The following is a 27668-nucleotide window of genomic DNA, read 5'->3' as shown; positions in this document are numbered from 1 at the left end:
GACCAGGATGTGATGATAAAAGAGAGATTTGTAGGTGAAAAAAGCGCATGCGGGACAAAAGTCAAAGAAATTTCTGTTTCCTATTTTTATAGGTTTGGGGTGAAAATAGACATACTGATGGTATAGCAGAGAAAAAAGACGTTAGAGAAAAATGAGGAACGGTATCACGATGAGAGAAAAGCAAAAGTTTTGATGATGAGAGATGAAAACGCTGGAATTATGTGCATGTGGCAGTAAAGGAAGCGGTTACACAGCGGCCTTCATTTCATGGTGCGTTACAGCCCCTGTTCGCTTTAATTTACCAATGCCTTTATGTCTGCCTTCAATTCCACAAAGGTGAAGGGAATAGCAATTAAATGCAGCTACCTTTACTGCAGGACGCCAGCGCAAAACCGGACAGATCTCCGACGAGGTTGCAGTGAATTGATAGTTCACCCAAAAATGAAAATTCTCTCATAATTTAATCATCCTATTGTCATTTCAAACCTGTATGATTTTCTTTTGACCGCAGAACACAAAAGAAGATATTTCGAAAAATGTTTGTAACCGAATAGCAGCTATTCGCTTGCATTGGTTTTGTGTCCATGGGTGCCGGGGCTGTTCTGTTACCAACGTTCTTCAAAAATATCAGCTTTTCTGTTCTGTGGAAGAAAGGAAGTCATACAGGTTTGAAATGAGGGCGAGTAGATAATGGCAGAATTTTTTTTTTCGGATGAAGCCCTTCAAGAGCTCAAATCGTATTGCGTCATGTTACGGATGGTTGTGAAACAATCGCTCAAGTTTATGCTTGCCCAAAGTACAATGAGAGAGAAAAATGATAATGTTCATCTGTCTCGTAGCAGAGATTCAACATTGTATTATAAACGTTCGCTGCAGTCGGGTTTTTGCACGTAATGAACATCACGATTTAGATTTATTTGGTAATGTTGAAACTACAAAATACACCAACCTGAGGGTTAATTGACTAAATAAGCTGGGAAAAAAATATTTGTAACATGGTGCTGGAATAATGACAACATTAGGTGAGAAAATGTCACTCTATCTCTCTCACTTGCTCTCTCTCGCTTTCTCCCTCTATCTCTCTGTCCAATCTTCCTTTTCTCTCCTACCAAAACCCACTGATGGGCTGTCTGCATCAAAGAAGGATAGAATAAAAAAAGAAGTCTTGATGCAGCACCTGAGCTACAGTAACATTTTCAACGTTCTTCAACAAACACACTCCTGCACTTCAAAGGCTTTTGAAGAAAATGCCACATCAAGTGACATGTGTGGGCTGATCAGATGAATGCGCAAATAAAGACACGAAAACAAAGACAAAAGATTGCATTTATAATACAGACAAACTACATATGTATATACGCTGCTTGTCTGTGTAAAGTTCTTCCTGCAAGAATTTGAATTATAGAATTTGAATTTTTTTTACATTTCTGAATTTGAATTGCGGTAGCAAATATATTTAAGCTATTTAACCCTCTGGGGTCTGAGGGTGTTTTAAGGTCCTTCAGAAGTTTGGATATTCCCTTACATATGTGCTTTTAAGCAATTGTGGTTTATAAACACATTAATCGCTAAAGTTCTATTGAAAGTCCTGTTCAATTATTTTAAGAATTAAATATTTTTTTTATTAAACAATTAAAATTTAAAGTCCTCATGAAATTAAATCTGACTATTCTTATTATTAAATGGACTATTGCAGTGTTAATTATAAATGATTTATCTGTTCAGGTCACAACATGGGTCTCTGCATGACATGTCTCAATGTGATGCATGATTATATTTCAGGCTAACTTCCAATATTCCAATCAATTCCATCCTGACAGATGATATGAATTACAAATTATAAATGCAACTTTCTTTTATGTATATTTTTGTTTGCTTTACAGACCAAGTTTATCAAGCTTTCATCAATGTGTCCAAGGAAACAGGAAGTAAGGGTAGGGCATCTCCCCCTCTCATGCAAACATCACACAACATAAAAACATTGAACCTATTTGAATAAAGTGAGAGATTGCATGTTTTGAAAGCTTGTATCTTCTATGCTAACTTTGTCAATGAGCGCAATAGTTTATAGATATCCTTGAGGCTAACAATTTTTAAAAAACATAAATTTTGACTTCATGGAGACTTTATGTTCCACTTTAAAACAGCCTACTTCTGTTCCATTTATATATGTATACAATTATATTAAACCACGGTGAAAGGATTATTTAAACTACTTTTTCCATTAAAACCAATGCACGTTTCATTTACAGAAGATCACCATTACATAATTCCTAAACGTGAGAAAGCCAGACAACCAAAATGTGGGTGTAGAATTCCTAGCTTTCACCTTGAAATCTGAAACCCTATTTAATAAACTGCTATTTGGTTTTGAATTTAATCAAATTGTGTTAAACCAGAACCAACACAAGCAGATAAAAACAGGCTTAAAGGTGAATGTGGTGCCCGGGCTGATAATTGGATGTCTTGGGATAGAAACGGCTACTTAAGTTACCTGTCTACACGCGGGAGAGCAGGTGTTGAGGCCAAATAGCCTCGCTGAATAATGCACACATGATGATAATTGCTTAGCAGGGTCTGACCCACGGGCGCTACAGTCTGGGAATGTGTGTCTGGCCGAGTTAATGATCGGAAATTCTTGAACGGCCATGCACGATTCCTGGTCAGCCTTAAAAATGATTTTGAGGAAAATGCGTCTATGCTAATATCTGTCAACTTTAGCATAGTCGCCACGGATAATGATGTGAGCTGAGAGGCATTTCGCATGTGCATAGAAACTCGAGGGACAGAGCGAGTCTAGGAGACGCAAACTTTGCTTAGACAGGCGCCAGAAATAAGACTCAAATCTGTGTTTGGTAAACTGAACAGCAGAAAAATACACAAAAATAAACATGAAATCTGCGTTTGCAAACCAGAGCTAAACATTTTTTTTGATTGAGCTGAGCATTCATACATACTCAGAGTAGCAATGCAAATCCAGATCCGTCACCTCTGTTCTTTCACAGATGTTCACAGAGGTGCGTGGCAATCGTGAAAAGCTACTTTGCGGGGACGGCTTCATTTTATTGAATAGCGCAGGAGCTGAGAAGTAACACCCAGTGTTCTTAAAAACATCAATGCACTTTGTTGGAGAGTACTATTTACCGCTGTGCTTTATAAACCTTTTGACTTAAGGTTTCTTCCAGCGCACACTTGTTCTTTTCACCTTGCGATTCCATGTAGTTCAATTTGCTTTTGCACAGGTAACAACGATCCAACAATGAGGAAGAGGGAATAGAAACGGAAGGGTAAAAATGACAGAGAGAGAAAGAGAGAGGGAGGTGGTGGAGTTTCCGAGGCAGAGGACGGGCACTCTGCTTTGAAGTGTTAAACATCATTGAATAATTTAGCACCGGCTCTAAGTATAGCTCTAAAACAGCCATTTCAATCTTTGAAATAAACCCTTGCACGAGGAGCATCATATCTCGCTGGCTTTTTTGTTGCATTCCTTTTTCCAACAATTCCAGACTTTCCCCCAACGCTTACCTCGAGGAGAGGGAACCACCAGGGATCTTACAAAAGAGTCATCATATTTATATGCTCATGTCTACAGCGTTTTATAGCATTGTGTCTTTATTGGAAGCAACTGATGATGCATCATAATGGCAGTACTGTAATATGTTATTTTCACCGGAATGCAACCGAAACCAATTGGATCTAAAGGTGCTGTGTGTCATTTTTTGGAAGATCTATTGACAGAAATGCAATATAATATTCGTAACTATGTGTTCAGAGGTGTATAAAGACTTTACATAAAGAGGCATTATGTTTTTATTACCATAGAAGGAGCTATTTCTATCTACATACATCAAGAGTCCCCTTAAATGGAATTCACCATGTTGTTTCTACAGTAGCCCTAAACGGACAAACTGCACACAGAACGTGTTTCGTAAATACTTTCGAAAAATCTCCTTTGGGAAAGTTGCGAAAATGTGATAACATCTTAGTTCTGTGTCAGCCACCGTAGTGCTTCAAAGGGGAGGGGGGAGGCGTGGAGTGAGCAGTTGGTTCCAATTTGCAACCTCACTGCTAGATGGCACAAATTTAATGCACTGGACCTTTAAAGTTGACTTTCATTAGGTTATTTAAAAACCTGATTATGTAATAGAACAGCAATATTTACTACTAATTTTGATATTGTCAATATTATTTTAAATAACTATTTTAGTTGTATTCATAAAAGCTGTGATTACTTACAGCCATGTCATACAAAATGTATTTAATATCAGAAACGAAATATCATGTATTTAATTTTAAAATAAAGGGATATCATTAACATCACTATGTGAATGCATTACAATTAACAGCAATAACAATTAAATCAAAACTATTTAAAATAATTACTCAAATAAATATGACACATGCATCCAGTGTAGAAACAGTTTAAGTGTTTTGAGGTTCAAACCTGCACGCTTTTGTTTAGCAACCCAGGCCTGTCGTGGCCTCTAAATCTTCAACACTTTACTCCGGCTGTCACCTTTGATCAATGCCAAGACTGAGGTCTCACCTGTATGTGTCCTCCTCAATGTAGAGGCTGATGAGCTGTTTGGGGATGCTAAAGGACAACGTGCACTCAGCCATCTGCTCCCGTACCAGCATCCATTTACTGTCCACCGTCTGAAAGCGATACACCTTACAAATGGCATTCTTAAACACTGAAAAAGAAAGTGAGAAATATTATGTCAGGTTTGGAACAATATGAGGGAGGAAAAATAAAGAGTTTTATAAACAAATAGTTTTTTATTAATAAAGATAAAAAATAGTTTTTTGTTCATGTCAGCTACACACGCAAGAACATTTTATGTGATGTACAGTTATACTAAATCCAAACTCTCAACAAACATCTACCCTGTTCCACCGCATTGTTTAAAGTTATTGAAAACCCTGCTAAATAACAGAAGGACAGATGAATGAGTGACCTCTAGAGGAGGACTAGTGGACGTAAACGCCCTCAACCGACTCTCGGTTCGCCAGAGAACAGGATTAACCTTTGACTCCACTCTCGTTCTAATCCAACAATCAAAGTAGATTGAAGCGAGCATCTGCTCAAGCTCTTAGAGTAATGACATAGCTTTAGGTTTGTATTGGAGCACAATACATATCCATGGATGGGGGTGGTGGAGACAAAATTCATTAGCCAGTCTTACCGCAGTACAAAGACTAAAATGTTTTGACACTAGCAACCACGATAGTAAAACGTCACACATTGTTGGTCGACTAATTGTTTCGCCTGGCTGCAGTGACAAATATAGATCGAGAGACAAGAAACAGATATTTTTATACCACATAAAGGAAAGACTTTCAATAATGTTGACTTTTATTTTAGTCCTTGCACCCACAGAATCGTGAAAACAAACAAAAAGCCAAGGAGCGGTGAGATGTTTAAACCTTGGAGTAAATGGGGCTGACTTTTTCCACACCAGGGCCCAGTTGCATAAACTTAGCTGCTAAATTAAGACCTCGTCTTAATTACTAGTCTCACTGACTAGCAGTAAGTTAGGACTAATTAGTCTTGCTTTTTGATATTTAAGTTAGCCCAATCTACCTTCTTGTGTAACTGATTTAAAGAAGTAATGACAATTCTATGACAATAAAAAGGTGAGTAACTTCTAAGCAGTTTATGCAACTGGCCCCAGGTCAAATAAATCGACATTGACTAAATGTCTTTTAATCTTTACCTATTCTCTGAAAAGTGTTTACACTGCTTCCTAAGGGAGTGGTTCCCAAGATGGGCACCTGATGTGACAATAGGGTTCGGAAACATTATGTTTTTCTATCTACGTATATACACCGCGGGTCCCCTTACATGGAATTCATCATGTTGTTTCAGTAGCCCTAAACGAACAAACTGCTTTACAGAGTGTGTTTCGTAAATACGTTATCTCCTTTGGCGAAGAAGCGAAAACATGACATCTTGTTGTTGTGTCAGCCACCGTGCTTCGAAAGGAAGGGATGAATGGTGGAGTAAGCCGTTGGTTGCAATTCGCAACCTCACCAATAGATACCGCTAAGTTTCATACACTAGACCTTTGAAAAAAATACATATCACAATACATTTAAATAAAAAAATGTATGTACTCACCAGCATTCATTATAGGTCCATTATCTTTGTCATTACTTCCATGTGACGTTTCATACACGAGCGTGCACTGTTGCAAAAACAGAAGTGTGTATTAATATTAACAGCAATGCCACTTTTTTATTTTATTTGTACACTACACAATGTTTTAAAGCAGCTTTCGCAGAAAATCATACTGTAGTATCCTAACTTTCCTGTTCAATGACATTTCTTAATGCCTCCTTTGACACTTAAAAATATTGGCTTGTTCTCTAGTGGTTAATTTATACCAGCAGTTGGGTTTTATTTTACTGCATTTGACCCATCCATGGGTTAAAAAAAAAATTTTTTTTAGAGTGTAGGGCAGAAGATAACAAGCCAAAGATGATATTCGAATGGAAGTGGAAGTCTATGGAAGACATAATGAGCGGTAGTTGGCAAAAACACCCAGTCCTTCTCTCTCTCTCTCTCTCTCTCTCTCTCTGCTACAAGCCACACAAACATTTGATAAGCTGTCACCTGCACCGGTGCTCAGATAATAATCGAGGGGTTCTCCAAGTATCCCAGAGTGCCAATGTAAGCAATCCGGGAGCCAAAGAGACCCTCCCTCACGCCAGCTCAAGACAAACACAGCTCCTCCATCAACTTTAGAGAGTCAGCCCCGAAGCGCTTACGCCCTGATCACTTTAAATTCAGACTCCGCACCAGTGTTTAGTGCCTGACAGATGACTCTTCACGTCTCATTACATCACATGACCTTCATTGGGCCTGGAACAGTTTCGAGACACTTCTTGGCACACAGCTCAAACAAAAAATGTACCATATATCTAATTCCAAACATGTGCAATATAACCTAGTGTGACGATAACAATCATTTGTAAAAACTTTATTTACATTACTTTTTAAAATTACATTACATCATTGTGGGTTTATGTTGACACATAACCTGTAGAAATAAATAGTAATTTAAATGACTTTTTATAGGTGTATTAGAACCTATTGTATTATTGCTACTGTATGACATATCATCTATTGCTCCCTGAACTGTCTGTAAGTCTCTTTGGATAAAAGCGTCTGCTAAGACTAAATGTAAATTAATAAATACTGCAAATGTATATCACATTGATATAGTTTATTCCTCAAAAAATGCAGGGTTATCTATAATTCTCTTTGATTTGCATTGTAAAAACCATGTACATCCTTTAGAAAGAACAGCTTAAGCGGGTTTGCGGATTTGAGCTTGTCTCCCAGCCCAGTTAAGCTTGTTTCTTGGCAGGTTTAAGTCACTTCCATCTGGTCTGGAAAGTTCAGCACTACCTTTGACAGACTCCCTTTATTCCTGCTTTATATCTTCAGCACACAGTATTCCAAATTCACTCACTTCCACTCCACTCATTGTAGATGTCGCTTTATAGGGAATAGTATATGAGCGAGCGAGTGAGTGATTTCAGACACAGCAAGTTCTCTAAACACACAGTGGCAGACGCTGCACTCAAACATCAGCTCTGACCAACACTCCCTTCAGAAGAACTCGAGGAATAAGGACTAAGCTAAAGATTTGAGCCGATACATTCTCAGACACTTGAATTTTAATGCTTTTTAGAAAGATGCAAGAATGTTAAGTTGCTGTGTTAATGTTGGACTGCTAATTGTGAGTCTTCTGTCTGTCTATCTAGTAGACTGTTTCAAAGCAACAACAAACTTTACTGCGCATGCAGGCTTTTGTGATAGACTCCCTGCAAATTATTTGCAAAAGTGATAAGAAGTAAATTAGATTAGCTAGCAAGTTAAAAGTATGTCTAGTCAGTATTATTTTGGGTTACCAGTAGAAGAAGGAGCCACAGGAGCTGCTCACACAGTACTACTCGGCCATCATTGAGTCTGTCCTGTGCTCATCCATAACTGTCTGGTTTGGTTCAGCTACTAAATCAGATATTAAGAGACTAAAACTAACAGTCAGGACTGCTGAGAGGATTATTGGTGCCCCCTGCCCAACCTCCAAGATCTTTACACCTCCAGAAAGAGAAAATCATTTTGGACCCCACTCACCAAGCTCACTCCCTCTTAGAACTGTTGCCATCTGGCCGGCACTACAGAGCACTGACCACAAGAACAGCCAGACACAAGAACAGTTTTTCCCGCAGGCTACACTCAGGCTGAACAATTAAAAGCTCTTACAACACACTGTCCATCACATTGCACACTTGCACATGGCACATAGCATGTGGAAACTGTACATAGTAAGAAACAATAGGTTAAACCTGTGAATAATACATCTGTACACTCTTTAAAAAATATATAAATGTTGTTTTTTGTCTATATTTTTTCACTTTTTGGATATTCCATTCCATTTTCTACCGCTTATCCGAACTACCTCGGGTCACGGGGAGCCTGTGCCTATCTCAAGAGTCATCGGGCATCAAGGCAGGATACACCCTGGATGGAGTGCCAACCCATCGCAGGTCACACACTTTTTGGATATTGTGCATTATTATTTTTTATTTGATTTCAAAAATGTTCTATCTTAATGTATATTTGCACTATGTTCAGACCATGTGTACACTTTCTTCTGCACTTAGCTCCTGTCGCCAAGTCAAATGTGTGTGTAAACATAATTGGCAATATAGCTCCCACTGATTCTGAAGAACGGTTTCTTGGCTCTAGTTAAATGCGACAAAGTTATTTTGTGTTCAACAAAATGTTTATATAATGCAATTATTATACAATAAATTATCATTATAAATGAATGTTAATATAAATTAAATAAAATATAAATAGTTATATTATTAGCCACTAGCCAGACCGATCAAAAACAACAGAACGCAAGTAATTAAATGTTCACAGTATATAGCCTTCTGTATATATTGTTCATAGAACATTCCTTCTGTAAAGTATTTTCATAGTTCATGCCTATTGTATATTTTTTTTCCTAATATTGTATTCTGTATTTATTCACACTGTATATCCCGCACTTGCTAATTTCACTTCTGGTTAGACCTAAACTACATTTCGTTACACTTGACTTGTATATGTGTATTGACAATAAAGTTAAATCTAATCGAATCTAAACTTCGTGCCATGTGTCCGATGAAACCACCAATAAAGTCCTTGTCAGGCTGGATAGAATTATAAATAAATGCCTTTAATGAATGAATGAATTTATTGAATATAATGAAATAAAAATGAATCAAATACAAATTTCAAAATGGTGGTATTTAAAATATTGACTTGTATTGTTTTTGGATATACATCAAACAATAGATGTGTGATAACATGTTTATCTTTACCTACCAAGCTTACAGTATATAACCTTCAACCTCTAAGATTTGTTTTTTCTGTTTCTTGTTGAATGTTACATTAGGAATTACATAAAATACATATTTATAAAATTCCATGTTATTATTTCTTATTCAAATAATGCCGCATCCAATATGTTACATCACTTCAATATGAATTGGTTTTCAGCTGTTAAAATAATTTTCAATGCATTTCTGAATGCAGCACAACCCAGATTCTCTGTGTAAATCTCCTCCATTTGCTCTTCACGTTCATCTCCATAACTCTCAATAATTTTCCCACCCTCTTGATTCCCTTGCTCATCACACACTCTCTCTCTCTCTCTCTCTCTCTCTCTGATTAATGAAGGTTAAAGGGGTCTGCTGGTGTGACAGTGTTAGTTATTAAGCTGACATTCTGTCTCTCGGGGTAGCATATATAAACGCTCAGAGAATTCTCAAAATGGGTAAAATGGATGTTTGCTTTTTCACCGAGCTTTGCAATTTAATTTTGGTGATGTGCAACTTTACCTCCACTCAGTACTGGAAACCAGCATCACATAAAATGCAGCTTGTGTAATAACTTGTTGCAGTTACAGTTAAATCAAACAATTCTAAACATTTCACTAAACTATTTTAGTGTTGTACGGAGCAACAGATGCCGCTTCAACACTCCACGGCCATTCTCGCCACAGCTCTTGGAATAGGTAATAAACATTAAACATTACCAAAATGACCTTAGAGGACTTGATTTACTGTGAACAAAATTGTATCAAAATATGTTTCCCGGCGTATCCACATGCAAATGAATGTAAAAAGCTTTTGAAAGGGTTTATTTGGATAACCGGACCTTGTGTGCATGTGAGAGAGTCTTACCTTCTGGTGCATGTCGGTGGTGATGTGGTCCACCTCTCCATCCTCTATCTCACCCATCTTCAACCTGCTCACCACCACTGTCCCCACTGTTGCTGAATCATCTGTTGATCTAAAACACATGAACAGAGAAGATTAAGGAAAGTGTGTGTGCGGTGGGCATTTGAGTCATGCATATTCATGAGTACGAATAAGCGTGTCCAAATACTTTTCATTTGAGGGATTAATGAGCTCTCTAATCATTTATAAAGATCGAAATGAAAACAATGACGTCCAGGGATAAGGATAAATGTTTACATAAATTAAAACATGATAATGAAGTCATGTGAAGGTCTCAATCTGGGATTACATTTGGTGATAGATTGTTCACATGTCACTCTGACAATTCTTCCTGTCTAAGTGGGCGGACCTTGCCCGCAAAACCATCTGAACCTTCTCAGCAGTCAAAGGTCCGGATACAAGAGACTGCGAGGGATATAATTATTCTGACGGCATGTCGAAACGCTTTCCGGAGACGCTCTCTCCTATTCTACTTGATATTCCGTGAAACGCATTGATTAAAAAAGATTAATCCATTTGTGTTTGGACTGCAGTAACCAGCCACAGGTTTGGCACGAGCACCGGCCGTCGATGTTTGCTTGCCAACAGACTTGGAGCGGGTGTGATGTTTGAGGGTATGAGTGACCTCATATTAACTTTGAAGCTCAATTGAGTCGTTGAGGAGACACAGAAATCTCAAGCCAGCCATTAGAGACGCACTGGCGAATAGTCCACCCATGACCATGTCCTAGACAAATCTAATTGGCCCTGGGTCTCTTTATGACAACAGTAAATCAAAGAGCTTTGTTATAGAACAAGCTGACTGCGTATTGTGGGATACCTACGCTTTTTGACCGGGGGCTTACACAGTTTTTCCAAGACTTTACAAGCCAATTTGCAGTTATATAAATTATTCTAAAAGGATTTTTAACCTTCCATACGCTCCCCGTTTGACTGCCTTAAAACTGCATTGATTTCCACTCCATTTCAAGGTTTCCCAAGACTAAGATTCTTCGTTGAAGTCACTACTTTATTGTAATGCATTAGTGCATTACAATACATCAGAACAGGAAGCTCTATGCAATCAGATTTATTATCTAGTATTTATTTTCATCTTTAAGTCAGTATCAACAGGCAGACAGACTGCCACAGAAGAACATCTTTTGATCTGTATGCACATACGGCAGACTTTGTATCTTCCGCCCACAGTGCGGTGAGATCGAGCCATCATTAGCTGTCTACCGCATGGCTGCACATAAAACAAAAGATGTGGGTATTTTAGGTTTTAGATGCTACTTTTTCCCCCACTGCTTTTAATTAAGTTTCCGTTTTATCATTTTAATGGTCCTGTGGTGCGGCAAATGTATTTTAAATACAAATACTCCATGTAGCCTCTCAATTAATGCATGTTTAATTATGCAGTCTTGTTTAGTATGTCACACTGCATGTCATTTAAAGCTATAAGGATATTTTGACACATTGTGCTCCATACACACACTGTAAATACTTAAGAACTTTAACATGTAGTAGTTAACTTGTAAAATGGTAAAATTGCTCTCTATTGTGCAAAGGCAGCACGGGACTCAAAACATGTATATGGAAGCTACACATTTCATGAGCAGCAGGAAGGTCAAATTCTCCCTCTCTTACAAACACTCAAAATGGAAAATACCTTATTTTCTACATGCGGTCCTAACCTTTTTGCTACTACCGTTATTTATTTGTATTTTTCGGGATAGGTTTACGTTATTTTAGATACTATATTCTTTATATTATTTTAATTGTATTGGTAAATTGTTAGTTTCACTTCTACCCTTTTTTCTTGTGAGAAGTATACAAAGTAAGAATTTCATTTCACCTGGTACACGTGACAATATCTTGGATTAATAACATTGTCAAGAGATTTACAAATTAAAAAATAATTTGTGATATAATTGTATAATTTGTACATCATTTTATTCCATTAGTTATATTTAAAAAATAGACCCCACTAAGATCACAATGGTTTTTTATGCTTATTTTTTTATTACATGTTGATTTTTATACATTTCTGTATTGCACGGAAATTGAAAGGCTATTTTTATGTTTTTTTAACACTTCCTTAACTTCACATTTTAATATTAAATTTTGGGGGGGGCAATGATCATTATAAGTCATCCTTTATGTTTCTAATTTTTTTGCCAGTAAAACCATCAAAAGTAACGTTTATCACAATATTTAATCGTTAAAAAATACAGCGTGTTTTCCATTTCCTGAAATTTGGATCTAATGATGAGAAATAAAAGTTTGAGTTCAACCATTCATTTACCATGATTTCAATCTATGACATGTCATTACACTGTCAATATTAAAGATGTCAGTATTATAACTTCACAGAATGTTCTTTACATTATGTGGGATGATTTTATGTAGAAAAAAAATTATCAGAAAAAAATACTATAACTGGGTTTCACAGGCAGGGTCACAAATGTATCATGAAGTCCTGCAGCGTTGTACGGAAGGGTGTCGGAGGGAGCTGAACGCGTTGATGTCAGTTCCATAAATCTTCACACGTATGCTAACACGAGTCTTGATGATTTATGATGTCTTTAAATTCACAGCTGCTCTGACACAATTCTCCACTGTGACCAAGTGTACAGTCAATTAAGCTGAGCAGAATTAATATTTCTCTCTCACACAGCCTCAGCCTTTTTTATTTTGATAGAAGGCAATTGAAGAACTTGATGCTCTTAACACACAATAAAAGATCTGAAGAAAGTTGCCACAAAAGGAGCTGGAGTAGTTCAGACTGTACGTGATCTTCCGGAGGCAGCAGGTAGTGAAAAGTCAGTGGAGGAATGACATTGAGGATACACTTGACTGATTTGTATGAAACCAGAGGCCTGTGTGTTGCAGACATCTACAATGAAAAACCTTTCTCTATGAGAAACTATGTGGGATAAAATCTGTTTCAAAGTTTAGGACCACTAGACGGAAATATTTATTTGATCTTAAAATCTTATCATATGAAGGAATATGTCTGAACATTCGGAACTAGTAATTTAATTTGTACTAGTAAAAGTCATTTGGACAAAATATTAAAGGAAAATAATAAAATAAGAAGCCATAATAGATGGCAACTCAATGTTGAAAAAGCATCTCAGGGTTAGAAGTTGTCTTATAAAATGCTGAAAGTAAACTTTTGCAACTTCTAGTTATACGGCTGTCTATTTAGATAGAAAATAACATTAAAAATAACATTTTTAGTTACGTTTGTGTTATTCCTCAGTTTTATTATAAAAAATGAATTACCTCTAAACTTTTGATTGGTATCGCATTTTTGGAATTATGTTCAAATAAAATGACCCAGAGCTATTTGTGTTTGCAAAGCACGTTATAAATTGCAAAAATCTGTCTTTATTTTTCTCCCAGGTGAGAAGTTCCATACATTTCGACCCACCAGGAGAGAAATTTGTCTCCGATTCTTGACCTACATAAAGCCTAGACCGGGATAAAAATAGTTTGGCGATTTTATGATTTGTTTGTAATGACAGCAGAGTAATGCAGGTATACATTTAAAGTGGATCGTAGAGCAGTTCTGGATCCTTGTTAAAGATAAATGGGGTCTTTTCCCTCTGTGTTTCCAGTGACAGCAGTAATTACGTTTGGATTGCCGTCTCAATCCGTGGCATGAGACGATGAACAGAAATTGGTGGAGACTGACTGTGCAGATGGCTGTTTTGGACAACATCCAGTCTTTTTAAGATGACGAACCCATTAATGAACATGAACAAGCCGAGTACACTGCGCTATTTTTACAGTTCCACATAAAAAATTGATTTTATTCATTCAAAAGTCATGTTGCATTTGCAGTCGCTGACAACAGGAGGTTTTGATTTATCTCCTCTCTCTTTATTAAAGTGAACAGCTCGCGGATGCCGCTCGGCTCTTTGAAAAGGTCATTCGTCTGTTGATTTCCAAGGGCGGTTAAAATCGCTGCTACAAACGAGGTTGTGTTATGAACGTCATGTATGGACTTGATGCTATAACAGTCTATTATAGACTCCATGTTTCGTTTGAAGAAAGGTGGTGATCTTTTCAATAGGCTAACCGAGAAATCGGTTAGTCTGTGTACGTGTCGTGATTGATTGTAGGGTTTAATCTCAAGAAACCTGTCAAGAAAATGTCCACTTCATATATCATCCCAAAATAAAAAAAATGCTTAATAAAAATTGGGACAATAAGACAATAAATACTGAATCAAATGACAATAATAAAAGAAAATATGTTAACAAAGAGATACGGTATGGTGCATTACGGTAATTATGGTGAATTCTGGTAATGGCAAATATTAAAAAAGTGCAAAAAAACAACTAAAATAAACAATTTGTATACGAAAATGCTCATCTTTTACTTTCTGTTGTTCTTCATCTGTTTCAGCCCTCTGATGTCTAGCTCAATCTTTCTCTGTTATGAAGTCCACATTGCTTTTTCTGAAGATTATATATCATGGCTGTGTGTTTGGTGCAGTCTCTCATTTCCATAAAGCTTCATTATGTAGGCCCTGCTTGTGGTTGTGAGTCAATTTGTGCAGGCATTTGAGAGACAGGTCCCAATCGATGACAATTGAATGAGAGAGCCAGTCATCGGTGCTGAAAACAGGAAGCCAACCATTGACCAATCACAATTCAGCACACTAACTTTGCTCTATTATCATCTTAATATGGATGTTTCTTAAACCTAATTATTCCTGTTATTCAGGTATATTTACATGAAAAAATCAAAATGGCTCAAGGGAAGTCAGACCGAATATACTGTTATTGTTATTTTTTACATTTTCTGCATCACGAAAACATGGTCAAAACTGTTTAACGGAGCTAGACATATTGCAAACCTTAGAAAAAGACACAATGTAAATGTTACATATACACAGAATTCTTTCACAATATCTTCCAAATAAAATAAAAAGTAAACCTCTTGTTGCAACTTAGTTGCATCGCTACAAAAACTTGTGAAACCTACTTTTTTACCTCTGATTGATAATGGCAATATATTATATTTGCATGCAGCGTCCTGCACCATAGTGGGTCTTGATTCTATGTAACATGCATCCTTGCATTTTATTAAAATTGTAAAGTCATTTACACATCATTGCACTCCCATCACTTATGATTAGGTGGGTTGGACATCATTGTCCACCCGAATAAAACAGCACTGGCATATATTAATTCATAAAGCTATATGTGGGACACTTCCTACCTATCTTTTTCACATTTTTAGTCTTAACTCTGGAAGTTATGAGTTACGCTCTTCAAACAGGTTACTTTTTACTGTACCCTTTTCCTGAGGGAAAACTGCTTTTTCTTAATATGCCACATGGAATTAAAAAAACTTCTAAGGAATGTTGTAAAGCGACGTAATTGTTTCCTTTAGAAAGATTTGTGTGTGTTTAAGGGGTGCTGCATAACCTGTATTTACATGTATTTTAATTGTTTGTATCTTAATCAGAGTATGTATGGCTGCAACATTGGCCAGGTCTCTCTTGTAAAAGAGATGTTTGATCTCAATGGGACTTTCTAGAGAAAAATAAAGGTAAATAAATAAACACGTCCTCACTGCATCACCGATAGTCGCTGAAGTCACAGGAAATCGCCAGATCTCTTTATAAACAAACAAGAGGCACATCGCTGTAACTGTACAGTTTGTGCACAACCTTTGAGAAAAGAACATGTTCCTTTTCACCGTTCGTCAACACTGAAAATGTGTTTTTCACAAGTCACTCTTTCTGTAGCTTCAGCAAGTTCACAAAACACTCAGTGTTAACAGAACAAAGTAGCAGCTTACAAACACAGTTTCTTGACTGACAACATTCAACACCATCTCTTTCCTCCAATGCATTGTTCCACTGCAAATAACTTAAACGTCCCCTGATACAATGTTTTTTGTATGCATATCTTTCCTACACAGTGTGCGACCCTTATATCTGACCTGTTTGCAACTGGATAATGCAAACAGGTTCTCAACCTTTAACACCAAAAGTCTAGTCCTGTGGTTGCGAATGTAAAAGTCCCCCAGGCAAGTAAAAATGTCGCAACGACCATTTCCTGCAGAGTGTAAGTAAAATGCACGGCAATCTATAAATAACTTGTTTTGAGGGACTGGACGGAAATAGCTAAAAGGTACGCAGTCAAAAATAAGTCATGTTTTAGAAACTCTGAAAGCCTTGGCTGGAAAAAGCTCTTTATGTCACGTTGCATGCATAATGAAGCATTCAAAACACAGTTGTGTAAGCCTGTTTGTTGGATGGAAAGTACAAAAGTCTTACATATAAACAATTTTGTCAGTCATAATAAGTTACAGACTGCCATTTTATAGTTTCACAATTAGGATACAATATATTAATACTGACCAACCTCGATTTGATGCATATTTGAAATTGTCAATCATTTTTTTAGTTCACTATTATAAAAATAAATATTTCTCATTATAATAATAGAAAAGATTCTCTGTATTTTTTCAGAGCTCAAATACTGCAAATAAAATAAATTCATATTCACATTACAGCAGTAATATTTGTAAATGTACTTAGGAATAGTTTATCGTAGTTTACATGGGTCTTGTCATGCTGTCAGTCTTTCACTATGCTGTTGGATGACTTTATGTCACTATAGAGTTCACTATAGAGTTCAAAGGAGTTCACTATAGAGTTCACTTTATTTCACTATAGAGTTCAAAGGCAAAAGTGAGTGCTGGTGTCTTTTTCGTGACGTGTGCAGTGGGCTGGCAGAGCTCAAGCAGGAAGGATTTGAGATGTTGATGTGAATCATTGATATTGACAGTGTGGGATGTTAGCATTCTGCCTGCGAGCTTGCGAAAATCCCCAGGATTATATTCATCAGAATTGATGCAATACCAGCGCTAATCTTCACTCGCATTATCTCACTCACATACAAATACTCCTGAATCAAAATGCAAGAACTGGATAATAAATTAAGTAAAAAGTTGAAAAAATGTAGGGGCCTCAGTTGAAAAAATCTGACCAGGAATTAAAAACGTCAAATCCCACCCCCCCCAAAAAAACAAATACTGTTACTAACCCATAACCTCAAAAACTGTGACAGATCAAGTGCTTAAACTAACTTTTGACATTTTTGATGAAATCGAAATTGAATTTTAAATCTGCAAATGACCGGAATACATTAGTTTTACTACAATTTCATTACATTTTCAATACTTAAAGTTTTATTGAATTTCTCTGTGAACTGAAAAACCCAATTTTAAACATTACCAAATAACATATTACCCGTATAATACCAGATAACCAACCTGATCTCACAGGAATTTGTAACAATTTTATGAGGTGGCTTATTCGAATTTGTACGTTGTGAATCGTCCAAAAACGTACGATTAATAGAAGAAAAGCAACACTGAATTCCCATCCCTGAGCCCGCCCCTACCCCTAACCGCTAAAGCAAATGATACAAAAATGTAGGAAAGAGATCGTATGAATTTAAATAAATTAGCCAAAATTAGCCACAAAATTAACTATTTCAACACAGCCATGTGATGAAATAACCCTTATTTTTTACCAGGGTACGTACAATTCAAACATTGACATTAAACCTTCTGAAGTTTGACTGTCCGCAATCCCAATTAAACAAGCTCTTCACAAATCTCCATCCTTTGCATCCCTGTCAAACATGACAAACAACATGAATACATGCGTGCGCGTTCTTTTTGCTGGTCATTAAAACCGAACGCATCCTCTCGCCTCGCCCCACATGTCAGGCCATGACAAGCCGGTCTTATCCTCGTCCCTCTGGTGTCAAAGCCTACTTCCTCCGCTCGAAATGCACAATCCACTCTGTCAGCCATTTTAAGTCACCGTGGAGGAGCTCTGTCTAATACCTTCAGACTAACAATGAGAAAAATGTCAGAGCCATGAAAAATGGACCTGCTCGTCTGCCAGCGCGCCGGCTTTGAGCTAAACGTCAAAGCAGGATCGGACGGCCGCTTGCTCTTTAACCTCAGCAAACAGACTGTGGTTTGTTTACCCTCTAGCTTTGTTTTAAGAATGGAAATGTGTAGCAGTAAGACAATAAACAACTTTGAAGTCAGGTGTAGGTGTCCCAAATACCCGTGAGCCCCCTTGCTCTCTACCCAGACGACAATTGAGGTTACTTTTTATAACTCAGAAAGTTTAACTGTGAGGTTTCATAGGAGACGTAAAAATAGAGACAAATGAGACAACTTCTGACATAAAGTGGGAGTAAAGAGGTATAAAATAAATGTGATGTATGATACGTGGCCCAGATTATTTCTTCCTGGCAGAATTTAATAAGGAATGTTTGAGTTCATCTTAAACCGATCAAATCTGACCACAATGACACATCGATGAGATTTCTCTTGGTTGAAAGACAATAGGTTTGTCTTTCGAAACAGTCTTTATAACATGTCTTGAAATTGTCTCTACGCAGGCAGCTCACTAAGCTTTGAGACTGTTTTTAGGACCGCAGCTGGAACAAAATCTACAAAGCAAGCTAATATTTAGATAATCGCTTCCGAGTAACATGCCAGCTGCACACGGAAGGCTGTGTTCATGAATTTTCAAATCGCAAAATCTTCCAGCATTTGGCACGCAGAACATCACCAACCAGCCTGGTTTTAGAGGAATACAAAACTTTTTAGTTTTACGCACCGAACAGAAATATGAGACACACCTGAACAAGACAGAGTCCTAAAGATGACTGAGGTTGGGTTACTACATTCCCTCCGATCAGTGAAACTGTTGATCTCAAACTGAGAAAAGCATGCAGTTAAAACAAAAGCAAGTATAACGCATCAGAAGCATGACACTTCTGCTACAACCTTAAAACAACCTATCCTGTGTGCACGCTGTGTGAAACCCGTCCTGCCTGCCTCAAACATGTAGATGACTTCCTAAGTGAATGCTTGCATACTTAAAATGAGAAACAAGTGTTAAGAAGCAGCCCACAATTAAAAACCAAAGAGGAAAACACATGCAGACAAGAGACAAGAGAAACACTGCCGTGAGAAGCCACTGTAAAGTGTGAAGTGCTTGTGTTTTGCCATAGGAGAGCTGTTTATACAGAGGTGCACATATCCATTTTCTACTAAGATATGTAGCCTATTTAACAGGAATAAGCCGGGCTACACAGTTTGTGTGTGTGTAGGTCTGTGTGTTTGTTTGCTTTTGAACGCTGCAGTGTTGTGATATGAAGACTATTAGGCTGAGAGTTTATGAAAAGCTAAGGATTGGTACAGCATACTGTAGATAGCCAAGCTTAATACCAACACTTCTGATAAAACGATTCAGTATAATCTCACCATAGTGAGCACAAACATACATACCGTATACACGTTCAGCGTCTTGCGAAAATTCCAATACCACGTGACATGACAGGAAATTGAAAAACTCGATATATTCATTTTGTGTTTTAAATACACTTTTAAATGTTATACATGATCGATAAATATGTAATACATATAATATAGCCTTTGTGCAATTTTAGTATAACTGTTGGTAGTATGAATTATTTATTATTATTTACTGGTCGATGACGTAACTGTAGCGTGACAGGCAGCTCAAACACAGAGCGGGAACATACACGCTTGTGACTCTCTCTCACTCTCTCTTTTCAGATGACCTGCTGGTAAATTAAGCTTCTTATGTATTTCTGGATTTGAACCGCTTTTTTAAAGCTTATGTTAATGCTTTAAAGCGCTAATTCAACACGCGTCTGCATCTACTCTAGGTTAATCAATGAAGCGTGTGTTGCCATAGTTGTGAACATTTTAAGAGCCGCTGAAAGAAGCCGATTTTAAAAGGGTTATGTTTTTTCTACTATTCATAATATTAGTAAAGTCATAATGTAGTTTTTCAAGTGCACTTTGTACCCTCTCTCTGAACACTTAACAAATATACAGGCTTTATTTTGTTTTTGCTATGCATTTAAAGGGGTCATTTGATGCGGCTAAAACAAATATTATTGTTTGCTTTAGATGTAATACAATGTGTATACATTATTTAAGGTTAAAAAACGATGTATTTCCACATACCATTCATGTTTGTATCTCCTCTTTGCTCCGCCTCTCTGAAACGCGTTGATATTTTACAAAGCTCATCGCTCTGAAAAGCGAGGTGTGGTATGATTGGCCAGATCACTAGTCTGTAGTGATTGTTCAAATGCTGCACGGAAATGTAACGCCTCTTACCATATTTGGAACATCAGGTTCAAAAGCATGTGTACTGACAGGTACGCCCACCTTACTTGCGTTTAGATTTGGGCGGTCTTAGTCAAATCGTGTTACGAAGTGACGTAGATTCGCCGGGGTGTGGTTACGATGCGTTTCAGGCAGGTCTGGGTGAGCATTCGCTTCTAGATAAAATACATCTTTTGTTCCGACACTTACATTTCTACAATTTTACGTGTCTAATACATGCATGGGCAACTTATAACACACCAAAGACAAAGAAAAACACGTCATTTTGGCGAATCACCCCTTTAATGCAAATGCGTAAACACCCATGATGGGTCTCTGTGAGAGGTTAAACTTCAAGTTAATGTCCAATCTGGCCATCGTTGGCAAACCAATAAAGTTATACTGACCGTGATAAATAACAAGTCTGGCAATTTTTTTGCGTTTTATGAAGAGAGGTTATCGAGGGTGGTGTGAAGGTACATTTATCGAGAGAAACATTGTTATGGAAATAACATTTAATGTGTTCCGGTGATATAGTATGTCCTAGGGATGTAAATATATAAAACTGCAGCTATACCTCGCTATAAAGTCCACGGTACGATTCTTATTCTAATATTCAAGATGACAAATGATTACTTGGAAATGTGCTATAAGCTTCATATTTTCTTCCCAATCCTCTTTATCCTCCTCTAATCATAACTGTCATATAGAAGTATGAGTAGCATGAGATGGGTCAAATGACCAAAAAATCCTTTCTAAACTATATCTGAATTTCTGAATATTAGGGTTGTGCTTTTAAAGACACAGCTCATACTACAGTTCCCTTTGTGAAAAGAGGCATTCACGACTGAAGTAATTATGTGTTATTAAGGCGGAGGTCGACGGAAGCTATTCATCTCCACGACTATTTAGAACAGAAGAAACAGGGTCATACAGGGTGAGCAAAGCATCATGGGTTCTGATAATTGCCTTCCTGGTCGTCCATCAGCGGGTATGTCGATAGCGACATTAGGTATTAGCATGCTAGCAAATCACTTAGTAGATTGGAAAAGAAGTTCCATTACCGGTGCAGACTCTCTATTGCATTTTGATGTTGAAAGTCTCATTTTGAAATCATTTTTATTCTTAAATAGCATGCACTCCTTTCCATTTACCCTATAAAGGGTCCGAAAACAGAACACTTACAAGCTGTGTACTCAATTACACTGAAATTCAATTATACTGAATTTGGGTGACTGATTGCTATCCGTATATCCATGCGGTTTATCATGTGGTTTACAACAAACAAACCCCAAAACTTTGTCTAACAACTAAAATGTTACCTGTTAACCATGGTTAATTTTCAGATGCAGAGAATTCATTTTAAATGGGAAAGTAAAACTGATCATATTTTAGGGATAGTTCATCCCAAAATTTTAATTCTGTCATCGATTAATATCCTCTTGTCAATTCAAACTTTTATGACATTCTTCCTTCCACAGAACACTCAAGATATTCTTTAAAATGTTGGCAACCGAACAACGCTGTACCCATTCGCTTCTATTGTATGGACAGGCAAGTAAATCATGACAGATTAGAATTTTTGGGTGACCTATATAAAAATAAATGGTCACACAATATTATTAATATATCCAGCAATAACAGGTGCACCATAACGTTTCACACCCTGACCCAACATTAGACAGCTTCAAGGAAGTCGTCATTCAGCACAAAGAACAACCGGTTTAAATTACGAGAATGCAGGATTTGTTACGCCATGGGTACGGCACGTCTAGTAGAGAATCAACCAATATACTCCTTTCAATCAATACAGACTTGTAAAGTGATTGCATTTTGAATGCAAAGATCTCCACAGCAAACCTCCCATTTTTTGTCCTTCACTCTTTACATCTGCTCGGATAAAGATCTATAAATAACTGTCATGATACACGGAGAGGAAACAGATAAACAGACGGCTATGTATAGGTGACCTGCAAGGGAACAATGTGTGGTAATACAATGCCTTCTGAAACACAGCGTGGAAGACCTGAAGTCATCTTGACGAATGTGAGCAAAATTCCCACAAACATACGCTATTCCCTCATTTCCTATTCAAATGATAAATATCGCTTCAATTAAAGCCATAATGTTTGTTGGAAAGTTCACTCACCATGCAGATAAATTAATGGAAATGCTGCATATTGATAATCATTTTTATACAAACATTTTTGTTTAAATAAGACAATATCAACACCATATGTAAGCCTGTTTACAAAGTAAACAACAACTATAATTAAAGTAATTTCACACCATAGGGCACAAAAAAATCGATTTGGTTGTAAGTGATTTAAACTGCCAAATTCAGCCAAATATTCACAAAACAACACAACAAATCAAGTAAAGCAATCCAACAAATATATCTATCGTTGTATACCAAAGACTTTGCCCATTCGTGCCCCCTCAGATTTTTGAACAGTCAGTTCTTCATGCAACCTCAAAATTATGAGTTGGGCATCTATTAATCAGTTGCAGGATTCTATAGGAAGACACTATATCAGTTATGATCTGAACCCTCATCCTCTTTTGGAGATTTTCGCCGCGAGAACTGGACCCATGATCTGGGTTTGTGACTTAAAAGCGGCGCTGCCCAGACCGGTCAGTGTACATCACAAACTACTGTGAGAACAGACTGTTCCATATGCCTATTGTCTTGACCCCTGCCCATCTTGTTACCTTATTATTGCTTCAGTTGCTCCAACTGTTCTCCCGCATTACTTATTTGCTGTCCTATTTATGTTCCTTGTGTTAGCAGTCCTGTTCCAGTTTCGTTGTCTTATGTAATAAATTGTGTGTCTTGCCTGCTGTTTTCCCTTGTCCCGCCTAGCCAGTCAAGCAAGTCAAGTTGTGTATTTCCCCCACGGGGGGGGGATTTTGTTGCATGCCGAGGTGGGTAGAGTAGCCAAATTCTTCACTCAAGTAAAAGTACAAGTAACTGGAGAAATTGTTACAAAAGTAAAAGTCACTATTTGAAAAATTACTTAAGTAAAGGTAAAAAGTATGCAATGGAAAAACTACTCAAGTAGCTAGCTACTTAGTTACTTTGTATCTGATTATATAGACTAACTATTCATAAAATTAATATTAATGGCAATATTTTAATCAATATTTTTAACTATTATTATTATTATAATAAGCAGAGACCAAAGAACAGACAAAGATAGAAGAGACAAGCATTTCTGTAAATTTGATCTATTCCCAATGTCAATGTAGCCTACACAACCACAACTTACATAGATTGAATATAGACGATATCAAACTAAAGTAAAACTGTAGAGTTTTGCATTTACAAAGCATTTAACTAAACTCAGAGCATTTTCTTAGATGATCTAGATCATCTGCAGTGGTCACGCAGTGCAACAAAGTAAAAATACAGATTACAGATTAAAAGTAAAGATTTTCTATTAATTTATCAAATAAAAGCCAGAGACTTCCTGCAAACTTCCATTCACCCACAACCCTGACAGAACGAACTGGCCAAATGAGGACTCGGCGGAAGAAGGGTATTCATCATCCACCAGCTTCCACTCAAAAGCAGTCCCCTCTATGATAGCATTTTTCATTTCAAGACTTGCAGCTGCAGCTTCTCCAGAGGTGGCCATAGACACTGCAGCTTCTCCAGAGGTGGCCATTGAAAATCCAGTTTCCCCAGAGCTGACCAAGGATGCTCCAGTTTCCCATATGTCGGTTGTTCACACTTTGCTTCACTCATGTAAGCGGAGAAAGAGAAGAAAGGCTTCCCTCTAACCAGGCCCTGTGGTTCCAGAGTTCCCAAGCCCCAAGTTTGATGGTCCTGGAGGGGTCCTGGTTGAAGTGGCCCTAGATCTCCCAGTAACGGCCATAAAGTGTATTTGGAGTGCTGTCCAGGGAGCGGGCTCCAAGCTTGCCTGTTCCCATGAATCGGGGAGAGGAGCCGGGGTGGTGGAGGGATGTTTATAGACTTAGAGGAGGCACAGGTAATCGTCTTGTCTATATATATGCTCTCTCACTTGAGTTGATAGGGTAGGTGCCGCGATTGCTGATAGTGTACAAGCTGGACTGATTTATATGCTCCGGCTCCTCCCAAACTTTGTTACTAAAACATCATTAAATGAAAGCCAGAGACTTCCTGCAATTGAGACCTTGCCTTCAATGAATAAAACCACATTTTGAAGATTATGAAAGAAAGCCCGTTTTATCTAGCATTTTTGAAAGCACACACTTCAACGTATTAAAATCTTAAATGAATGCAAAGACTTGTGAAAATTTGTGTCATCTGCGTGAAGATATAGCTCTTAAAGGGGCCGCGTTCTTAAACCTACTGATGTGACTCCTTTCACTGATGCTCATCACAGAACTAAAGAAAAAGATTTGTGTTTAAGAACTTCTATTAAATTTCTGTATAGTTCCTACCTTTTAGAGATGATAGCTCTCAATTATACTTTTGAAGGGCTATAATTAATGTTAAAATAAATAAAAAACTATCCATTTAATAGAGACATCAGTAACAGTACTAATATCAGAATGTTGGCTTTCATTCATAAAGATTCATATATCAATCAGATATTGTTGTAATTTAATCCTCGCAATAATTTGTGCAATGTTTTGAATACGGATAAGAGATATTCTCTATAATATTGCTTTAAATGTATGTATTTGTACATACAGGACATGTTTCTCTGTGTAAACTGTCCCCTCTAAAAAAATGGGTGAATGACGTCCCTGGTATAAACATTGCACAATTAGTCTCAAACCCCCACTGATGTGAAATGCAGACATAACCCAAGCACCCATTGGCCAGTCAGCTCTCTCTGTATGACGACGTAATGCGACAAATACGCAAACAGACGGCGGCTTTCCGCAGGAATCACAGCCTTGTTTGATCAGCTGTTTACTTTTGATTCTTCACTTTCCCCTCAGAGAGTTCAGAGCATGAACACAAATCAATGCCAAATAAAGTTCAGACCATAAAACTGCCGAAACGTAGCAAACACTCAATGCTCTTCAACTTACCTTAAGTTGAGAGAAAGCTGTTGGTCTTTGGACTGGAAGAATTCAGCCACCGAGAAGCTGGTAGTTCCCAAGAATCTGCTCTGTTGAAACAGATGAAAGAAAGCATGAAACGTTACTCAGCATTAGCAACGTGGCCTGTGTTAGTTGCACTAGCAGTGAACTCCACCCGCTTGAACTTGAATGGGGTTAAAAGCCCCCTGAGAGTTTCCAACATACACCTGTCATTCATGTTTAAGAGGCTGTACGTTTTAATATGTTTGACAACCTCAAAGCTGCTGTAAAATGCTGATTAATGCATGCACGCTTAAGTTAAAGGGGCAGCAGATGATTTGAAGAACGTTGGTAACAAAACAAAACTGGACCCAATTCACTTCTATTGCATGGACACGAAACATCAAAATGTCTTCTTTTGAGTTCAACTGAAGAAAGAGTCATATACAGGTTTAGAATAACATGAGAGTGAATAAACAGTGTTATCATTTTAACTTTAAGGTGAACTATCCATTTAATTAATTGTATTATTGTACCTATATTTACTTTTCAGTCAATATTCCATTTTACCCTAAGAATTTTTTTTTTATGTCATTATGTATTAATGACATTAGAAAAGCTGGTCTGTCTTTAAATAGATAAAATGACAACATTTTGATTGGATGAGCCAAATTCGAAGTCTTGAAAAGCGGATACAGAATGAGTTTCATTAAAGGAGCACTGCAGTTATTTTGAACAGACAGCATTCCTGTAGTCGCACCGAGATTTGTCAGGAGGTGACTCAGCCACAATAACCTTGAAGCTCTTTGAGGTCATGAGACCATGATGTTTGCGTGGCTCACTCACACCTGTCTAAAACGCAGCGAAATGACGTGACACGCGGCGGATGCTTTCAAAGGGAACATTTTCATTCCTAGCACACGCGGTAATCGCCTTCTCCTGGCAACCTGTGTGTGGGGAATCCAGGGGTTTTGTGGGCATGCATAAAGTCATAGAGATGAATGTGCAAAGGCCATCAATAAACACACACACACATGAACTGAGTGGATGCAAGTGAAAGAGCGAAAGATAGAGATAAATAGAGGGACAGAATGGATGGATGCTTAAATGACAGACAGATAGACCCCCAGGAGTTGAGTTCACAAATGTATTCTAGTTTAAATATGTAGCATTCTGGCTTCGTCAAGAGCCTAATGAGGAAGATACAGAGAGATGAAAAGTCTGGATTTGTTTAAAACTCTGACTGGTTTTGTTCAGCTACAGAGATACGGTCATAGGAAGGACACACAGATCTCTACACGGCTCCAATTAGTAATTAAACCAACACACACACACACACCTTGACATTTTCTCTAAAATTCTTGTTACAGTCATCTTCACTGTAAAAGTTCTCCACCGGTCCAGCATGATCCACAGACTTGCTTCACATCTCCTGTGCTGATTTTGGTACAATCTATGTTGTTTTAAACAGCGTAAAAACTCTTATCGCAAACTGGAAGCACAATTACATCAAAATTCACATGTTAATTTACAAACATTTTGTTAATTTAAAAAATGTAAAAACATTCCCCATAAGAGAAACCATTTAGTGCAACTTTTGTAAAAATATTGTTCTATTTGCCCGACACAAGAAGCTCTGTAATACTTGAAGAGAGATATCCATTGAGAGACCCATTTATCTCAATTGGCCGGCTATTGCAGATCAACCCAAAATCGTGTAGTTACGGCAAAGCAGAGTCGATGTCATGACTAACTGACCCATTCTAGCCTGCCATTGAATCTAGCGACATTGGTGGAACAGGTGGAACTCCCCTTTGTCTTCATTTTTGATAAACAAACACACAATGGCCGGGTGGAGGGGGTGTTGAACTTTACGCTCCAATTCTTTAGAATTGTGGTCATGCATTACAAGTGCGACATATAATATCATACAGTTATTGTCTCCCTATTCTCACCTTTCTATCAAATACGTTAGCTTGTGTATCTTCCACATAAACCCTTTTAGTTATTTTACTTTAAAATACTACGAATGCAACAATCTGAATATGTGCATTTTTTCATTTGTGTTTGTCTTAATTATTTACTCGTATCGATGCACGACAACATTTAGCCAGCTGCTGCTGTCAGAGATGAGTCACAGATGAAAACAGGAGATCTGTCTC

At 37.5% G+C, this 27668-nt stretch overlaps 1 protein-coding gene across 4 annotated transcripts in view; it reads right to left on the bottom strand.

Moving 5' to 3' along the window:
• The window catches only part of inpp4b (inositol polyphosphate-4-phosphatase type II B), a 102140-nt gene that overhangs the window by 44597 nt on the left and 29875 nt on the right, over positions 1-27668 (bottom strand). For all 4 annotated transcript variants that reach the window (XR_008904880.1, XM_056733781.1, XM_056733792.1 and 1 more), the window contains 4 exons: positions 25516-25595; positions 10249-10357; positions 6122-6188; positions 4547-4694 (listed from right to left, as the gene is read on the bottom strand). Coding sequence is in view for 3 of the 4 variants with exons in the window: in XM_056733781.1 (XP_056589759.1) it covers positions 4547-4694; positions 6122-6188; positions 10249-10357; positions 25516-25595 (404 nt within the window). In the remaining variant the exon portion in view is untranslated. The remainder of the gene's footprint in view (positions 1-4546; positions 4695-6121; positions 6189-10248; positions 10358-25515; positions 25596-27668) is intronic.

Source organism: Triplophysa dalaica, chromosome 2 (assembly GCF_015846415.1).
Source record: "Triplophysa dalaica isolate WHDGS20190420 chromosome 2, ASM1584641v1, whole genome shotgun sequence".
Lineage (NCBI taxonomy): Eukaryota > Metazoa > Chordata > Actinopteri > Cypriniformes > Nemacheilidae > Triplophysa > Triplophysa dalaica.
This window is presented reverse-complemented; position numbering and strand designations above follow the sequence as displayed.